Source organism: Mastigoproctus giganteus, chromosome 4 (genome assembly GCF_048544385.1).
Source record: "Mastigoproctus giganteus isolate SK-2022 chromosome 4, ASM4854438v1, whole genome shotgun sequence".
In the NCBI taxonomy this organism is placed as follows: Eukaryota; Metazoa; Arthropoda; class Arachnida; order Uropygi; family Thelyphonidae; genus Mastigoproctus; species Mastigoproctus giganteus.
In genome coordinates, this window is record NC_143578.1 from 62,500,069 (window position 1) to 62,520,797 (window position 20,729).

General features: G+C 38.6%; 1 protein-coding gene across 1 annotated transcript in view; it reads right to left on the reverse strand.

Annotated features, from left to right (window-relative positions):
* The window catches only part of PQBP1 (poly-glutamine tract binding protein 1), a 172,478-nt gene that overhangs the window by 111,309 nt on the left and 40,440 nt on the right, over positions 1-20,729 (reverse strand). The window contains exon 4 of the mRNA XM_090372746.1: positions 8,545-8,621. Coding sequence (XP_090228872.1) covers positions 8,545-8,621 — 77 coding nt within the window. The remainder of the gene's footprint in view (positions 1-8,544; positions 8,622-20,729) is intronic.

The following is a 20,729-nucleotide window of genomic DNA, read 5'->3' on the forward strand; positions in this document are numbered from 1 at the left end:
AGGCAGTGTTAGGTGGGTCGGAAAACTGCTAGCTTGGGGGGAGACAAAGACGAATAGATTAACAGTAGCCACTGGCAGAGGTGAAAGAGATTCTTGCACTGCTTCTATTGGAATGAGCAGAAGCCTGAAAAACAAGATGCAGGATATTTCAGAGACTGCCGGGAGTCATTGCGGTACAAGTAAACACATGGGTTGTTTTAGGGTAGCTAAGAATAGAAATAGGTGCATGTATACTTGCGTGTACACCAATGCTAGGAGTTTAGTAAATAAAATTGATGAATTTGAGGTATTGCTCAAAACATCAAAGGCAGATATTGTTGGGATATCAGAGACATGGTGTTACACAGATATAAGGAATGCAGAACTGGAATTTGGGGAGTACAACGTCTACAGAAAGGATAGACTGGATAGGAAGGGAGGAGAGGTTATGCTATTAGTTAAGAAATACATAAAATCCAAGGAAGTGAAGCCAGTGGACATCGCTGGACAGTGCAGTGTCGAGTCAGTTTGGTGTGACATAAGCATTGGGAGATCAAAATTGAGAGTAGGAGTGTGCTATAGGCCTAATGACTCTGATGAGTATAATAAGATACTGTACAGGGAAATAGAGTGGGCCAGTAAATCAGAGTCTTATAATGGGAGATTTTAATTTCCCAGATATTGACTGGAATTTGGGGGCTGGTCACTCACACACTAGCAAGGCTTTTGTGGATTTATTGGATGATTGTTTTCTACATCAGCATGTTCAGGAGGCAACTAGAGGGAAGAATACTCTTGATTTGATTATCAGCAGTGATTCTTCATGCATTAAGAATCTGCAGATAAATGAACCACTAGGTGTCAGTGATCACAGTGTGCTGAAGTGGGATTTACTCAAAGAGGTAACTACCATTAGGGGTAAAGGGAAGGGTTATTGCTTTCGTAAAGGCGACTACGATGGACTGAGACAGTATTTAAATTCTATACAGTGGGACCAACTGATGATGTTACCAACAGCAAATGCAAAATGGGAAGCATTCAAAGAACTTATCTTGGAAGCTACTAGGCTATACATACCAACTAAGAAATATTGTTCAAGGTTTAGGCCTAAATGGATGTCAGATGAACTGATGAGGCATATGGCAGAGAAGAAACATGCATGGGATACATACAAATTAACACATGACACAGAAGCCTATGATAGATACAAGTTGATCTGTAACCAAGTTACAAAGGAGGTTAGGCAGGCGAAGGCAGATTACGAGAAATCTTTGGCAAGGGATGCAAAGAAAAACAGCAAAGAGTTCTTTACTTATGTAAACTCTAGAAGGAAGGGGATGAATCAGATTGGTCCACTTGATATCGATGGGTCAACTGTTGATGATCCTGCTCAGGTAGCTAACAAACTAAATAAATATTTTGCATCGACATTCACACATGAGGAGTTATTTAGCGAGGGGAAAGCCAGAGGTGTATTCAACTCTAGCAGTAAGCTAGAGAATCTTGTAATAACTGAGAGTAAAGTGGAGGAGAAATTGTTGAAGATAAACACAAGAAAGGCACCCGGGGTGGATGGGATCTATCCAGTTATATTAAAGGAGGCAGCAAAGGAAGTAAGCAAACCCTTAGCCATAATTATGAGAGCTTCCTTGGACTCAGGGGAGGTACCCACAGACTGGAGATGTGCAAATGTCACCCCAATTCACAAAGAAGGATCAAAGGCTGATACAAGTAATTATAGACCTGTGAGTTTAACTTCCGTTCCAGGAAAATTAATGGAGGCACTAGTTAAAGAAGCACTGCAGGATCATTTAGACAAGACTTCAGCTATAGCTCGGACACAACATGGTTTTGTTAAGGGGAAGTCTTGCCTGACCAATTTGATTGGATACTATGATGCAGTCACAAAGGAACTGAATGCAGGGAATAACTTTGATATTGTATACTTGGATCTTAGAAAGGCTTTTGATAGTGTTGCACATGGAAGACTGCTGCACAAATTGGAGCAGTGTGGCATTGGAGGCAAATTGCTGCTGTGGATAAAGGGGTGGCTGAGGGGGAGAAGACAGAGAGTGGTAATCAATGGACACTGCTCGTCGTGGATTAATGTTATTAGTGGAGTCCCTCAGGGTTCGGTGTTGGGTCCATTATTGTTTTCTGTATTCATAAATGATATTGATGAGGGTATATCAAGCTTAATGTCGAAGTTTGCAGACGATACAAAGGTAGGCAGGATTGTCAAGGACACTACTGACCCTATGCTGCTGCAACAGGATCTGGAAAGGTTGAGCAGATGGGCTGAGAGGTGGCAAATGAAGTTTAACATTGACAAATGTAAAGTACTACACATGGGAAACAGCAACCCCAGAGCAACGTATCAACTCTGTGGTACTACACTGACAGTGGTAGAGAATGAAAGGGACCTGGGGGTGGTTGTGCAGGCAAATATGAAGTTCTCTGAGCAGTGCAGACGGGCTGCAAGAGTAGCTCATGGTGTATTGTCAATGATATATAGGAATTTTTCTAGCAGGGATAAGGAGGTGATTATTCCCTTGTATAAGGCAATGGTCAGGCCACACCTAGAGTACTGTATACAGGTCTGGAGGCCTCATTTCAAGAAGGATGTAGAGCTGCTGGAACGAGTACAGAGAAGGGCAACAAGATTAGTGAATGGAACAAAGGGGTGCTCTTACGAAGAAAGGCTTAAGTTTTGCAAATTACAGTGTCTGGAGACTAGGCACCAGCGAGGTGATCTGATAGAGGTGTATAAAGCCTTAAATGGTTTGAGCATGCTCAATGCTGATGGGATTCTTCCTCTCGCTCAGAATAATCACCTGAGAGGGCATAAATTCAAATTGAGGAAAGACAGATGTAGGATGGACGTGCGGAAATTTGCCTTTAGCCAGCGGGTGGTTGGTTGGTGGAACAGACTTCCATCCCTTGTCGTGGAAGTTGATAGCCTAAATAAGTTTAAAGCTCAGCTGGACAGATATTTTGAACGAACAGATAGGTGAAGTGGAAGTGGTTTTTTTTTTTTTTTTTGGCTGATGCTGCATAAGCTTGCTTTCTTGCATCAAATGCCTCTACTAATGCTAATGCTCAGCAAAAATGAGTGTGCCACATGAGTATGACTTATGTGGAGCTGAGCAAGAACAAGATCTGTGGGGTGTCACAATTACTGGTAGTCCTGCAAAGAGTTTAATGCTCAAAAGTCACTCTGAATGTTTTGCATTAGAGGTCTCTATGAAGATATCTCCTGACTTCAGTCTTTTTACAGACTTGGGAGATCCAGCTCTACTTTCTAATTCTTTTTGACTCTAAATGGTGAGAGTCTGCCAATTGCGTTTTCACCAGTTAAGTGGATAATTAAGAAAGTTGGAATAGGGTAATTCTCTGCCTCAGTTTTCTGGTGTTTGGCAGTTCCTGCATTGGAGCTGTCTTTCATTTTGGATGTCTGGGGTGCATCTAGCAGCCCTCAGGTTACCAGCCCTGCCACATGGAGGCAAGATCGGTGCCACTTAGTGACCCAAGCAAAGAAGAAAGGATTAGTATAAACTAAAAAGAAAAAGGGATTAAAGAAAGGTGATTTTCCTTTCTAGGTTATAGTATTTGGATAATGTATTTAATTATAATACTCAAGAAATTTCACTTAACTTAGGTGAAACGTATTTACAGTAAAGCGTACAAGATAATCACTATGAAAGTCACTGTGGTCACTAATATCGCTTGGCACTCGGGGCCAGATCCAGCAGAAGGGGATGTCAAATTCTGATTCAACAAGAGTAAAAAGCATCTGCCAAATGGATGAGAGATATATGAGAGGAATGGATGAGAGATATATCTCACTGATAACAGAGCCTATAAAATGCTCAACAAATCAGTATATATCATACACTGATTTGTTTGGTAATTACTATCTTTAATATGATCAATCTTTAATATAATATACCTTTGGTAATTGCTATCTTTAATATGATCAAGGGCTATTTCTATTGCACATAACTTTGCAGTATATATGCTAGTTTCTTTCAGAAACTTATTAGATACTGTTTTGCGTGGAAAGATGACAGCTGATCTCACATATGATTCTGACTTCAGGCTATCTGTGTAGCTTGCGAGGAAGTCAGAATACTGCGCTCGATGTGATGCAAAAAGTTGCAGGTATGGCAGCCTTCTCCCAGATCTTCAAGGAGAGGTCACAAGTTAGTAAATGAGCATCCTAGTGTGGAAAGAATTGCCTTGGTGACTGGGAAATGTTATCTACTGCCATGTTTAGTTCACTTAACTGCCCTTGGATTCGAATACCAAAAGGTCGGTTGGCAGTAAGACATGTGATATACAGATTTTCCCATCGAGGCCCAAAAACAGATGCTTAAGTGAGGTTGTCAGGCTGGGGTTTCAACTTAAAAGCATAACGTAAGGATGGCTGCTTACGTTGAAGAGACAAAGATACTTCACCACAAAGCCTTTGGGCAGGAGATGCGCGAATTGTGTGAAGTGGCAGTCCAGATGGCCTGGTAATGGACTGGATCTAACCACCGAGTACACTCTCTAGCAGAAGCATAAACCTGAGACTGATTGATTGATTTAGAAATTCTTGCCGTAGAGCTACTGCAGCTAAAATGTGCCTGGAAGGTTTTTCATAACAATTTTGTTTGTATTTGTATTTTGCTGCGAATAGTTTTCACGAGTCACAGAATAACTATAGCTTACTGCACAGATTACATTTAGCCTCATATTAGATTATAGAAATTTATTTCCTTGAGGAATTGAAAAATGTCTGCTATATTTTTCCTATCTTCCAGTATGGTTTTGAGAGTGAGAAATTGATGTTTGCTTGTTAACTCTTTGAAGTAATTTTGACCCTCAACTGTTTGTTGTGTGTGTGACAGGTAGGACATAGAGGGGGGGGGGATCCTGTTATGTTGTTTGTTATTTGGTTTTTAGGAGCATTAGCAACTAAGGCCATATTGCTCTGGGAATATGCAGTGATCATTCCCTTGACCTTTCTGCATCCTCCGTATTTGGTGGTGACGGGCTCGAACCCTGGTCTAATCAAGAAGTGTGTGCTACGCACTGCTGCTGCTGCTGCTGCTGCTCCTTCCCACCTGGCTACAGAGGCGCCAGGGGAATCCTCTCCTCACACGAGACAACAGCTGCTGAAATGAGTGTGTCCTATTCTTAACCTTGCGAGTATCACTTCGTCATGTCTGTTTTGTTGCATGCTGGATTTCCATGGATGGAGTAAACATTTAATTTGTTGCAATTTGTTATGTTAGTATTTGCCATTGCTGTTGCCAGTGGTGTATCCTGCTGTGATGAATAACTTTTTTGTAATCTGTGGAAGGAATGGATTCGGGTGCAGAAACGTTGCTGTTGGCTTTAGCAGCTTTGTCTGCTTGTTACTCAACATTGCATTTGTTGTTGCAGGAAGTGTTTATTAGAATTGACATTTTGTATATAGTCAGACAATAGTCAGTAAAAATGAACAGGCTAAGAGGAGAAAACTTGCTTCTTGCCCTAATGGTAGCCGAGCATTCTGGTCTCTTGCCAAAGCAATTGGCCATAACGTTTGCCCATCTCTGCTCCCACCTCTGTCCAAACCAGACGGTTCTGTTGTCACTTCAGCCAAGGATAAAGCTGACCTGCTAGCATTCCCTTTTTCTTCCAACTCACATATTAATGATCTTGGTAAAACACCCCCTCACCATTCCCAATGCCTCCTGTGGTCTTCTGTCAAAAGGATGCCAGAAGGATTTTGATGCTAAGAAAGCTCCAGGTCCTGATGGTATTTCTCCACTTGTTCTCAAAACCTGTGTTCCTGAACTTACTCCTGTTCTTTGCCGCCTTTTTTCACTTTCTTATTCCAAAGGTGTTTTTCCTTCTGCTTGGAAATTTGCTCATATCAAGCCAGTTCCTAAAAAGGGTGACAAATCCCTCCCATCCAATTATCATCCCATTGCGATTACTTCTACTCTTTCTAAAGTAATGGAGAAATCAATTAACTGCCAACTCTTAAACTACCTGGAACCCTTCCGTCTGATCAACGATTGCCAGTATGGATTCCGTCAGTGTCGATCCACTGGTGATATTCTGGCTTATGTTAGCCATTTATGGACTAATTCAATGTAAAAGTTCGGTGAAACACAAGCAGTTGCTCTTGACATCTCAAGGGCTTTTGATCATGTTTGGCATAAAGGTCTTCTAAACAAGCTTCCATCTTATGGGTTTGCTTTCTTAGTCTTGGATTTACCCTTTTTGGGAAGTATCAACATTATCCAGTGTCTACGTCTTTATCTGAAAAAAGTTCCAAGACCTCATCATTTGTTGCATGCAGAAAGTCAGGTTTTTTTAGTTTTCTCCATATTATCTTGTTTAGTTAGAGGCAAAGCAGTGAGTGGTATCAATAGTGGCAGCTGATTGGGTGTTTTGTACTGGCTTTTGAGTGCTCAATAAGTAGTGTACAATAGGAGCAAAAGGTTCTTTTAGTAAGATTGTCATATTTGTTTGAGGTCCAACAGATTGCTTCCCTGCAGCCTTCTGAGCACATGTGGGCATATTGCTACTTACTTGACATTACTAGTTTTCTTGCCTCCTGATATGATTGAGTCAATCAACAGGTTGACTGCCAAACTAGTTTAAGAAAAATTTTCCCCTTGGGGCCAAAACTATTTAGTAAATAATTTTATTAATAATTCTAAAATAAACATTGTAATGTCAATGTTATGTCGTTTTTTTGCTTAAAAACTCAAAAAAGTCTTTTGTGTCATGCATATATGTTGCTGGCGTGGTTTTCTTGAGAAGATAAGAATATAAGAATTTCTTATCTCTTGAGAAGCCATGTCAGTCACATACGTGTGACCGTATTAGGTCACACATATGAAGGTAATTTACGATTAGTTTATTGCACATGTGCTGTGCAATAAACTTACCACAAACTTGTTGAAATAAGTTTGTCAGTATTGTTAAAGCTTTTGTCAAAACAAGTTTGTTAAAAAAAGAGTGGTAGTGCATTGTATTATCCATTACATTGTATTGTGTTGCTTCATAAGTTTGTACAAGTGTGTTAGGCGCCTCCATAGCCAGGTGGGCAGGAGCAGCAGTGCAAAACACAAGCTTCTTGATTAGACCGGGGTTCGAGCCCGTGACCACCAAATACGGAGGATGCAGAAAGGTCAGGGAATGACCACCGCATATCCCCGGAGCAATATGGCCTTAGTTGCTAATGCTCCTAAAAACCAAATAACAAAGAACAAGTGTGTTGTAATAAAAAACTCTAAAAAGTAATGGCTAAAAGAAAATTACTAAAAGAAGAGGAACTGTGGGAAATTGCTGAAAATCTTACTACTTCTGAAGAGGAAAAACAAGATTGACTCTGGCTGATGATTCGGTAAAACATCCTGACTGGGATATTTCATCAAACGAAGGAGGAGATACTGAAATAACGGAAAATATTGAAAAAGTGCTTCAAGACTGTGTAGCAGAAGAAAACAGTGATGAGAAAATTGAAAAGACTGAAGAATATGAGATTGAAGTGACTGAAACAAATGAAGTTATTGAATGGACTGAATACAAAGGATGCCATAAACAATTTGATTTTATATGCAAATCAGGACTGCAAATAGATGTAGCAAGAAATATTACTCATTTTGAGGCCTTTTTATTATTTTTTGATGAAGATTGTTTGTTTGTTATTTGGTTTTTAGGAGCATTAGCAACTAAGGCCATATTGCTCCGGGAATATGCGGTGGTCATTCCCTGACCTTTCCGCATCCTCCGTATTTGGTGGTGACGGGCTCGAATCCCAGTCTAATCAAGAAGCGTGTGCTACGCACTGCTGCTCCTTCCCACCTGGCTACGGAGGCACGCCTTTTGATGAAGAAGTCATAAATCTTATTATAACAGAAACAAACAGATATGCCGAACAGAAAATTCAAAGTATCCAGGCTTCACGGCAGAGTTGTCTGAAAAAGTGGGTTTCAACAACTGCTAAAAGATAAAGTTTTTGGGTTTCTTATGTGGATGGTACTAGTAAGGTTGGGGGTACTTCATCTTACTGGTTAACCAAACCTATCTATAAAATAACTTAGTAACTAAAATTATATCTCTCCAAAAGATTTGAATTGTTGTTATACCTCAATCACTTTGTAATTGTAAAATTCGCATAATAAAGAATTTTTAAATGGTCAGCAGTTACTCGGTTATTTTTCTCACAGTCCCATGCAAATTTTATCACATGTATCACTAGAAGCCATGCTTTTCAAAATTAGTATAAATTCACATCAATCATCAGTGCTACACAGCTAACACAGATATGACTGAAACATAGGGTATCAGCCATATATGTCTGATGCAGCACCTAAAAAACTTAATGGTGTTGGACACATAGGGCCGATGTGGCAGTCAAAGTGTTAAAGAAATATTTATATTCTTATCTAAAGACTGTGGAAAGCAAACTGGAAAGTAACCCTCTGATTTACTGTCTCTCACCAAAGTGTTCATCAACTTTCATGGCAAATGATTTTAAATTAAAACAACAAAAAATGCAACCTCTTAATTTCTTACACTTTCACTCGGTTCATCTCCATGCTCTTCTTCATCCATTTCTTCTCCATCATCAACATAAGTTTCTTTCATTAAAGCTTGAAATAATAAAATAATAATACAGGAATACAATACACCTTTCATATCAAATATTTAATTATAAAAATTACTGATTGTCTATAAAGTTAATTTAAAACTTAAAACTAAATGAAAATTTAACAAAATGTAATAAACCATTTAATAGTTGTTGTTGGGTTTTTTTGGCCTAAGAGCTACTTTGGCCAAATTGCATCTGCTCCTGTGGAGAGAGACTGTACTGATTAATAAAGAGAGTTTAGATGAGCACAAATATATTAATCTGTTTTAGATAGTGGAAAAACTCAGGTAAATTGGGTTGACCCCATGAATAAGTCTAATTTGAAGAGGTTCGTTTAAATTAGATAGGGATCGGAATGATGTGGTTCTGGCATACTGATAGTGAGTGCACTCTATAAGAATATGCTTTGCTTTATGGTTAGTGGTGAATCACAGTGGAAGCACAGTGGCGGATTATTTCCTAGCAATAAATATAGATGTGTAAGATGAGTATGACCTATACGTGCTCTGGCAAGCACAACCTCTTATCTGTTTGAGCAGAAACCAGATTTCCATATCTGTGGATTCTATTTTATATTTCGTAACTTATTTAACTGATTATGCCAAATTTCACTGCATTTTTCATTGCAAATTCGGCATATGATTGGTTTATAGTCTGTGCAAGGAATCTGGATGTGGTTATTATCAGTGGAATTTCTTGCTACTTTATCTGCACTCTCATTTCCTGGTATTCCAGTGTGCCCTGGAATCCAACAAAAAGCGACAGTCTGCCTACTGTTATGAAATTCGGATATTTGTGTTCTTATTTGATTTATAAATGTATGTGGAGAGCGAGAATTGCCTTGGAGGGCTGCCACTGCAATCAAAGAATCTGTATAGATTATAGACTTCGGAGTGAAATCATGAGCAAGTAAGGCCAAACCCATCTTAATGGCACAGAGTTCGGCAGTGAAAACTCTGCATTCTTGTGATAATGAAACAGACTGTTGATGTTGGTAGCACCACAGCTGTGTCATTTTTGGAGCCATCAGTATAAATTTGCAGGGTGTCTGCATTTGCAAAGAGTGAGCTGTATGTAGTTTCTGAATGGTTTGATTGTTCAGGGAGTATTTCCCCCAACGTCGGAAGTAGTCATCACATGAGGGTATACACACTTTCCATGGAGGTTGTACAATTTCTCTCTGTCAATGTGAATTGGTCAATTGCATATTCCGCTGCTGAATCAGTTCTCGCAGGCGGATTCCTGTAGGTTTGTTTTCAAGAGGTTTATTTCTAAAAAAGTTTACCCATTGAGGATCACATTGAGGTATGACCAGATAGGATGAGATGGAAGGCTATTTATTTTAACCGCATAATTGAGGAGCAGCATCTTTCTCCCAAGGTGGAGTGGGGGTTTGTTGGCCTCTATATATAAGCTTTGGACTGGCGAATTCCTGAACGCCCCAAGAGCAATCCCGAGCGTATTATGTTGTATTATGTTGAGACAGGCTAACAGAGTCTTTTGGCAGAGTCATAACCAGGGGCACCATAATCTAATCGAGATCTGATTAAGGTCCGGTATAGGTGGAGTAGAGTATAGCGATCAGCTCCCCATGTCATAGATGAGATGACTAAGTAAATTCAGCTTTTTCATACAGACAGTTCGTGTTTGTAGTATGTTTCTGGAATGTCAGTTTAGTGTCAAGGTTCATGCCCAAGAATCGGATATTGCTGGTAATTGGTATCGGTTGATTTCCCAGTGATAATTCAGGTTCTGGACGTAGTTGCTGTTTTTTACAAAAGTGAATGACTGCAGTTTTGGTTGCCAACAGACAATAACCATTATGTGAAGTCCATGACACTATTTTGTTTATTGCAAGCTGCAGGTGCCTTTCAATGGAACACATTCTGTGAATGGCAAGATATTAGCATTACTAGAGGCACATGATGCAAGAAAGCAAGCTTATGCAGCATCAGCCAAAATAAAAAAAAAAAAAAATAAAAAAAAAAAAACTTCTCCCATTTCACCCCTCCGTTCATTCCAAATACCTGTCCAGCCCAGCCTTAAATTTATTTAGGCTACCAACTTCCACAACAAAGGATGGAAGTCTGTTCCACCAACCAACTACCCGTTGGCTAAAGGCAAACTTCTGCAGATCTATCCTACAACTGTCTTTCCTCAATTTGAATTTATGCCCTCTCAGGTGATTATTCTGAGCAAGAGGAAGAATCCCATCAGCATTGAGCATGTTCAAACCATTCAAGGCTTTGTACACCTCAATCAGATCACATCGCAGGTGCCTAGTCTCCAGGCACTGTAATTTGCAAAACTTAAGCCTTTCTTTGTAAGAGCAACCCTTTGTTCCTTTCACTAATCTTGTTGCCCTTCTCTGTACTCATTCCAACAGCTCTACATCCTTCTTAAAATGAGGCCTCCAGACCTGTATACAGTACTCAAGGTGTGGCCTGACCATTGCCTTATACAAGGGGATAATCACCTGCTTATCCCTGCTTGAAAAATTCCTGTATATCATTGACAAGACACCATGAACTACTCTTTGCACGCTGTCTGCACTGCTCATAAAACTTCTTATCTGCCTACACAATTACTCCCGGGTCCTTTTTGTTCTCTACCACTGTCAGTGTAGTACCACAGAGTTCATACGTTACTCTGGAGTTACTGCTTCCCATATGTAGTACTTTACATTTGTTAATGTTAAACTTCATTTTCCATCTCTCAGCCCATCTGCTCAACTTTTCTACATCCCGTTGCAACAGCATACTGTCATTGCAAGATCATCAGCATAAAGATAGATTTCTACATTACCCAAAATGTTCTGTGCTAAATTGTTTATCCTAAGAGCAAAGAGTGTAGCACTGAGTACTGACCCCTGTGGTAACCTGATGCCCCATTTGTTAATTTGTTTAGAGTGTTCTGTAGCTCCAAAACCTTCTCTTTGGACAAGAGCTTACGAAACAGCATTACAATAACTCACTTGAAAAGTTCTATTTTTAAGGTAATTCTCTATGAGAGAATTACTTCTGAGTCCTATGGCATACAGGTATTGCAGAATACCATAGCGCTAGGTAGTGTCAAAGGTTTTTTCCAGGCACACCATGATAAGGTGTTCTGTATGTTACACTCAGCTTTCACCATAAGGTCTAATGTGGAATTCTATGTACCATACAAGTCTAATGTGTTCCATCTTTTCCAATGTCTTGCCCAAGCAGCTGGTAAGGGATATTGGTCTATAGTTGCACAGATTCGTCTGATCTTTTCCAGGTTTTGGAAAAGCTAGCACTGTTGAATGACACCATGAGTAAGGATAGTAGCTCTTTTGGAGAAGGTCCGATTCAGAAAAAGGAATAGGGAATTTAATGCCTTTTTGTCTAGGTGTTGCAACATGAGGTAACAAAGACCATCAGGACCTGATGCCCCATTTGTTAATTTGTTTAGAGTGTAAGTCACTTTCCATTCTACTTTGTTTTTTTGGATCTTTTTTCCTGTTTTCCATAGTTCACAGGACTTTAAATAAGCAGGGTGTTGGCCTTGACAGTTTGGACAATGTGGTGTTTAGCATCACATTCCGTTTGTGGGATTTTGAACCACAGTTTGGGCATACTGCATCCCCTCGACAGATGGTCTGAGAGTGCCCAAACTTTTGATACTTATAATACCTGATGAGATTAGGAATGTAGGGTCTTATACGGCAATTGAGATAGCCGGCTTTAACACTCAATGGTAAATTTGGTGTGTCAAACGTAAGGATGATGTTCCACGTGGGAACAAGCTGACAGTCTTTACTGATCATATCTGCTTAGCATGTGTGACTTTTTGTTCTTTTAACTCTTGGACTAGTTCATCTTCTGTGACACTGATCAAATCCCACTGAGTGATCACCCTTTTGGAGGCATTTAGTGTTGCATGTGGAATAACTTGCACGGGAATACCACCAAAAGTTGAGAGATTCGGCAGAGTCTCTGACTGCTTATGACTCACATTTTCAATTAGTCTTTTCACCATTTTAGGTGAACCTGTCGAGCTTTCCAAGCATTTCTGTATCAGAAATGGGGAGGGTATACTCGTGCATTTGTTTGACAAGGAGTGGAAGATAAGGAAAATGGACATTCCTTTTGCTCTGTGTCAGTCTGCAATCTTTTTGACTGTAATGTGTCATGGTCTTTATCATTTAATTTGGGACACGATGAGCATCGAGGCTCAATTAGAGGGAAATTGTCAAATTCCATGTTTTCTCCTTTTAGCCCTGGGAGAGGGGCTTTCTTCTTCCAAGTTACTGGCCTCGCCATGTGGCAGCAGGAGCAGTACCACCAGTGCCTAAGCGACTGTAAAAGTTAAGTTTGTTAGTAATTAATATATATACTCTGAAAAAAGAAACAGTTTTCCTTTCTTGGTTCTTACTTTAACACTTGAAGCACAGAACCACTTTAGATAAACAAAAGAGACAATGACACTAGAAAGGAAATTAAACTTTATCGCCTAGAAAGAGCATACTATATATCTCAGAGAAAATCATTTGGCACTCAGGGACCATTTAACAGTTAAATGGTTCACTACTTTATAAAGCCCATCTGAAACAAAACTTAAGATTGAAAAAAGTAACTGAAATTAATGCTTTTGTTCATAACATTCATTTATACAGATAGTACATTAGACTCTATTATATTTTATCAGGGACAGGGGAAAATAACTGTTAAAAAAAAAAAATCGTATATACTTTAAAAATGAGGCACCGTTTTTGTGAAAATACACTAAATAAATACTTTTTACCATAGTCACTATCCACATTCACATACTTCTTTCTGCAGTGCCGTGAGTGTAATCATACTGCAATCACGAAATTAAAGGACATTCTGATTCAATTAGGTTTCAATGCACCAGTTAAATTACATGGCTGGCATAAAGGCTACAAATGCCATTCTTCAAAACTGTATGGAAAAGGAAATATGATTGAAATGGGAACTATTTTTATAGGTTTTTTCTTTTTTAATTCCACACAACTAAGTTATTCAGTCTTGGGTGAGGGTTACACGGTTTTATCTTATTATTATGTCAAAAAATCATTGACAGGACACCATGGGCCCTCCTTGCCATCTTTCTACACTAAGAACTTTTCTTCTGTATATATATATCAACCCCCCAAACTCCTTTCTCCCCCTAACATTTTTAATTCACTCCCACCAAATATACTATTTTGGTGTTGCTATTTCTCCAGAGTAAAACCTTGCATTCTGCAACATTAAAACTTAACTTGCACTTAGATCTGACCATCACCAAAGCCTATCAATATCATTCCAAAGAAGTGCTGTTTCTGACACAGGCCATTAATTATACTCACAATATTTTTTGCAAATTTTGTGATCATATCCTGTACTCTTCTGTCAATGTTGTTTAAGAAAACCAGAAACAGGAATGGCCCAAGCATGATCGCTTCCATGATTTTCCCATCAGAAGTCGGCCTGATCAATCTGTAGTGTACCAGCTTTATGGACTATTAATTTATTTGAACATCCCCAATCCAAGGAAATGAAGTGATTCCCTTGGATTGGGGATGTGAATGAAGTGAGTCTAATAAGCTCCTTATAATTAATCTTAATTATTAATCTTATGCTACATTCCTTCACTGCTGCCTGTAAAATAACTGGATATTTGCAATCTACCCTGGAATCCTTACTTGTTTTCAGGCTCAAGGGTCTTTTTAGTAACCATTCTTTTGAAATTTCCCTATTATTGATTTTAAAGTACTCAGGTTAAAACAAGTTTCAGTGGCATATGGATGGAAGTCTGGGAGGCCATTATTCTGAAGCGGTTTTGGAACGGTGGGCACCACCACCCAGATGGCACCATTTCAAAGCTAGTTGGGTGGGCAGGTACCCTGGTATCACAAATGAAGTGTTTCTTATTCAAGGTAGTGCAATACATGGGCAACTCGTTGTGAAGGATGAGTAGATATGGTGTATCTACACCAATATTATATAGTAATTTTTATTATGTACTTGTACATAGTAAAAAATGGATGAAGGAAATTAAAAATGACAAAATTATTTTATTAGGCATTTTTTATTATAATATGTCACACAATGTAAGGTTAAGTAAAGTTTATTGAAGTTACACTATTTTTCAGTTCTACAAATAGACTGAATCCAGAGTTGTTCGTGTTCTTCTTTTTTTTTTTTATCATATTTTTTTCAGATAAAATTGTGTTGTAGCATTTAGTTATATCTTTAACTTTGCACTTAACATTTGTTACACGATCATGATCGTTCTCACAAAAAAAATATTCAAGTGCTTGGTCAATTTTCTCAAGGGAAAATCTTTCATTTTTTAATTTTCAAATCCTCGTAACTGCGGCGACACGGATAATGAATACTCGGATACCAGAGATCACACCTTTATCATTCAATACAAAAGGAAAAAGGTATTATAGTGCAATATAAGAAGTTTTGGAAATGGCCCAGGAAGAAACATATTTTATTCGATAGCTGGTGTTGTGAAGATAAAATTAACCATGGTCCAAAAAAAAAAAAAAAAAAAAAGTCAAAATAAAATGCCCAAAATGTCAAAGAGAGGTCTTTTTAAATGTCTGAAATAAACAAATGTGTACATATCGCATAAATATGTTTTTAATATCATTATTATTCATATTTATCACAGAAGTGTAAAAATAAATGCACATTAATAGCACAGATTTGTCCAATAACTGCTACACTACCTTTGTTTTACAACTGAATTTGTGCGTGATTTTAATAGAAATTCATGCGTAGGACAAAGTTATCCAACCTACGGATAACTTTGTCCCAATTTTCTTCTTTTTTTTTCCTTATAAACTTTTATTCAAATGAAAAAAAAAAAAAAAAAAAAACTAAATTAAATTTTACAAAGTCCTCCTATCACAACTGAAGATATTTAAATATATAAAATCCTTTACTGCCATAAAAATAAAGGCAACAGCTCAATGCAGACTCGTCACATAATACAAATAATCCAATAAGCACAAAATCTTAATAAAACTTCCTTCTTATATTGAGCATCTCTGATATACAAATCTGAATCCAGATTCATCTTATGTACCAACTCAACCAATTGGTTAATGGGGTTTCTCAGTCCTCTTCAACAGAGATTGAACATAAGCAGATCAATACTTTGTACATCTGCTCAAGGTGTAGAATGACCATTGCTTATACAAGGGAATAATCACCTCCTTATGCCTGCTAGAAAAATTCCTGTATATCATTGACAAGACACCATGAGCTACTCTTGCAGCCCGTCTGCATTGCTCAGAGAACTTCATATATGCCTGCACAATTACCCCCAGGTCCTTTTCATTCTCTACCACTGTCAATGTAGTACTACAGAGTTGGTACGTTGCTCTGGTGTTGCTGTTTCCCCATATGTAGTACTTTACATTTGTCAATATTAAACTTCATTTGCCACCTCTCAGCCCATCTGCTCAACCTTTCCAGATCCTGTTGCAGCAGCATAGTGTCAGTAGTGTCCTTGACAACCCTGCCAACCTTTGTATCATCTGCAAACTTGGACATTAAGCTTAATATACCATCATCAATATATCATTTATAAATACAGAAAACAATAATGGACCCAACACTGAACCCTGAGGGACTCCACTAATAACATTAGTCCATGATGAGCAGTGTCCATTGATTACCACTCTGTCTTCTCCCCCTCAACCATCCCTTTATCCATAGCAGCAATTTGCCTCCAATGCCACACTGCTCCAATTTGTGCAGCAGTCTTCCATGTGCAACAGTATCAAAAGCCTTTCTAAGATCCAAGTATATAATATCAAAGTCATTCCCTGCATCCAGTTCTTTTGTGACTGCATCATAGTATCCAATCAAATTGGTCAGGCAAGACTTCCCCTTAACAAAACCATGCTGTGTCCGAGCTATAACTGAAGTTTTGTCCAGATGATCCTGCAGTGCTTCTTTAACCAGTGCCTCCATTAATTTTCCTGAAACAGAAGTTAAACTCCTTTGATCCTCCTTTGTGAATTGGGGTCACATTTGCACATCTCCAGTCCATGGGTACCTCTGATAATTATGGCTAAGGATTTGCTTACTTCCTTTGCTGCCTCCTTTAATATAACTGGATAGATCCCATCCACCGTGGATGCCTTTCTTGTGTTTATCTTCAACAATTTCTCCTCCACTTTACTCTCAGTTATTACAAGATTCTCTAGCTTACTGCCAGAGTTGAATACACCTTTGGCATTCCCCTCGCTGAATAACTCCTCATGTGTGAATGTCGATGCAAAATATTCATTTAGTTTGTTAGCTACCTGAGCAGGATCATCAACAGTTGACCCATCGATATCAAGTGGACCAATCTGATTCATCCCTTTCCTTCTAGAGTTTACATAAATAAAGAACTCATTGCTGTTTTTCTTTGCATCCCATCCCTTGCCAAAGATTTATCGTAATCTGCCTTTGCCCGCCTAACCTCCTTTGTAACTTGGTTACAGATCAACTTGTATCTATCATAGGCTTCTGTGTCACGTGTTAATTTGTACGTATCCCATGCATTTTTCTTCTCTGCCATATGTCTCATTAATTCATCTGGCATCCATTTAGGCCCTAACAATATTTCTTAGTTGGTATGTAAAGCCTAGTAGCTTCCAAGATAAGTTCTTTGAATGCTTCCCATTTTGAATTTGCTGTTGGTAACATCTTCCGTTGGTCCCACTGTATAGAATTTAAATACTGTCTCAGTCCACCGTAGTCGCCTTTATGAAAGCAATAACCCTTTCCTTTACCCCTAATGGTAGTCACCTCTTTGAGTAAATCCTACTTCAGCACACTGTGATCACTGCCACCTAGTGGTTCATTTATCTGCAGATTCTTAATGCATGAAGAATCACTACTGATAATCAAATCAAGAGTATTACTCCCTCTAGTTGCCTCCCGAACATGCTGATGTAGAAAACAATCATCCAATAAATCCACAAAAGCCTTGCTAGTGTGTGAGTGACCAACCCACAAATTCCAGTCAATATCTGGGAAATTAAAATCCCCCATTATAAGACTCTCTGATGTACTGGCCCACTCTATTTCTCTGTACAGTTTCTTATTATACTCATCAGAGTCATTAGGCCTATAGCACACTCCTACTCTCAATTTTGATCTCCCAATGCTTATGTCACAGAACTTATTTCATGAACTGGGGACTGATGCATTGGAATTACATTAACAAAATGCTTCAAAGTCAGAAAAAAGTGCAAAAGACTAAATGCCACATAAGAGGATTTAGACAGATTAACAAGCTAACTGCCATAACATTAATAAAAAATTGATCCTAGTGGCCTCAACTTGTATTTTCTCAAAAATATAATTATACTATGACCAATCCAAAAAAAAAAATTGAAGACAAATTTATATTTGGTCTGCCAGGCCATCCAAGATTCATTTTACATTAAAGAATATGCTGTTCAAGCAGAATAAGCCTACTACAGTACAGTTATGCTGGTTGCACAGTACATGAACTGTGCATAAATACTGTCATGAGGCTTATGCTTAATAAACCAAGACAAATTCTGTGTCTTGGTTTCTCATGGCAATTAGTGTGTTAATCAACAAACTGAAAAACTTTTTGTGTGTGTGGGGGGGGGGAGATATGGTTGTTTATTGGCACATTAGCTATTATGGCTATATTGTGCCTATTTGTAGGAATATTAGAAAATAATTAACAATGAAATCAGTTCAATTTAATTTCAGTACTGAAACCTATTCATAAATGATTATACACTTCAATTTGTTTCAAAAAGCAGAAATGTTCATTAACATTTGCCTCCTCTCCAACGGTTCTCGAATATTAGCCAGATTTTGAAGTATTGAAGTTCGATGTTGTTGATAGTGTGGACAGTCAATCAGAATATGTTTAACTGTTAGATATTCTAAGCAGTGTGGACACTGAGGAGAATCATCGCCCATTAGTAGATGGAGGTGAGTCAGATGGGTGTGTACTATTCTCATCCATGTGAGTACCACTTCTTCCCGCCGCACTGTCTGATTGCTCGAGTGTCAGAACTTTGGATCTTGTTTCAACTGGAAAAGTTTGTTATTTGTTTGGTTATGCCACAGCTCTGTCCACTGTGCATGGCATGCTGCTTGAATTATCAGGCACTGGAATAGGGACAGAGGTTAGGTATAAAGCTGATGGATTTTTGGCAGATATATCAGCCAGTTCATTCCCTTTTATGCCTAAATGTGCTGGAATCCAGCAAAACTTCACTATTTGTTGATGATGATCAATCTGCAATAGCAAACTCCCGATTTTCATTAAAATATGATGATTATTTTGAGAGTTGTTGTTGTTGTATGTTTTACGGTGCAACGGCAGCTAAAGGCCATTATGCGCTAAACAATGGTAGGAGGTAACAGGCGTTATTAAAAGTGAGATATGTGCATTATGTGAGATTTAAGCATTATATTCTGTCATAGCATTTTATCCTTTTTAGGAAAGTGAAAACTGCATCAATATCAGATCTGTCGTCTAATATTTGTTGCAAAGTAGGTGTGATTTGGGCTGCATAGTTTGATAAGAAGTGGTTTGCCGTACTCCATTATAGAGAGGGCAGTCAACAATGATGTGCTGGACTGTGATTTGAGCATGGCACAGTTCAGACAAGAAGGCAGGTCTGAGGAAGAAAGCAGATAAAGGTGAGTAAGGTGTGTATGTCCTATTCGTAATCTTGCAAGTGTGAAACTAGATGGCCAAGACTGGAGTTTCAGTTTAATCCGAAGGAGTTTGTTACCTTCTTGGTTTTGCCAGATGGTTTGCCAGTAATTCATACTTCGCTTTTATTATAAGACTTTTATAGTCGGTGAAAGGAATTTTGATAGAGTCATCAATTGGTTACACAGTAGATTTGGCTGCGTGGTCAGCACTCTCATTGTGTTCTTAGCTAGATGAGCCAGCAAGTTTTGAATATTACCAAGTAGGTAGTTATGATGCTTTCTTGGTTGCTGTAAAGCTAGAAGGGCACTGAGAGAGTCGGTAAAAATAATACTATGGGTAAATTGATGCAATTTTATAGTTTCTAGCGCCATTTGTATGGCATGTAGTTCAGCAGTAAAGATACTGCATTCTAAAGGTAACTGATTAGAGATTACAGATGATGGAAGAACAATAGCAGCACCGACATGGTGATCAGTTTTGGAGCCGTTTGTGTATATCCTAGTATAACATTCATAATTCTCAAATAGAGATTTATGAAGCTGGTTTACATTCTATTAAGAAAGAGCACTTTCCCCCCATTCTTGAAGGGTGAGATCACAGGTGGCAGGGCAAAAAGCCCATGGAGGAGTCGTGAAACTAGTGGTGGCTATTTTAGAAAGGTCAAGCTGCCAATTATCAAGTAGTGAGCAAAGACGTATGCCAGCGGGTTGATTTATTGATGGATAAACAGCATACAAGTTCTCCCAATCTGGTGTAAATAGATGTTTCCACGATGGATGCAGGGGTTGGCTTTTTATTTTGACAGCATAATTTAGCAGTAAAATTTGTCTTCGTAGAGAGAGTGGGGGATCGTGAACTTCAGCGTACAGGTTCTGCACAGGAGATGCGCGGTAGGCTCCAAGAGCAATGCATAGGCCACTATGGTGAATAGGGTCCAAAGCCCTCAAAATGCTAGGTCTAACAGAGTTGTAAACTGGTGATGCACAGTCTAACCTTGATCTTACAATAGCATGATATAAATGAAGGAGTGTATGACGATCAGCACCCCATGTTGTAGCTGATAACACTCTCAAAATGTTTAATTTCTTGAAACAGATGGTTCTAAGTTTTTTAATATGGTCAAGAAAGGAAAATTTTTTATCTAAAGTTAACCCAAGGAATTGAATGGTAGGCACAACAGGTATATCATGGTTCCCCAGCTTTAGAAGTGGGTCAGGGTGGAGATTACATCTTCTACAGAAATGAACTGAAACAGTTTTTTCAGATGATATGCGAAACCCGTTATCTGTAGCCCACGTTATAATCTTATTAAGAGCTCCTTGCAGTTGTCTCTCAATCATTCTCATGTTCTGTGAGTGACAAGATATACTAAAATCATCTGCATATAAAGTAGTAAATACAGTGGCTGGAATGACCG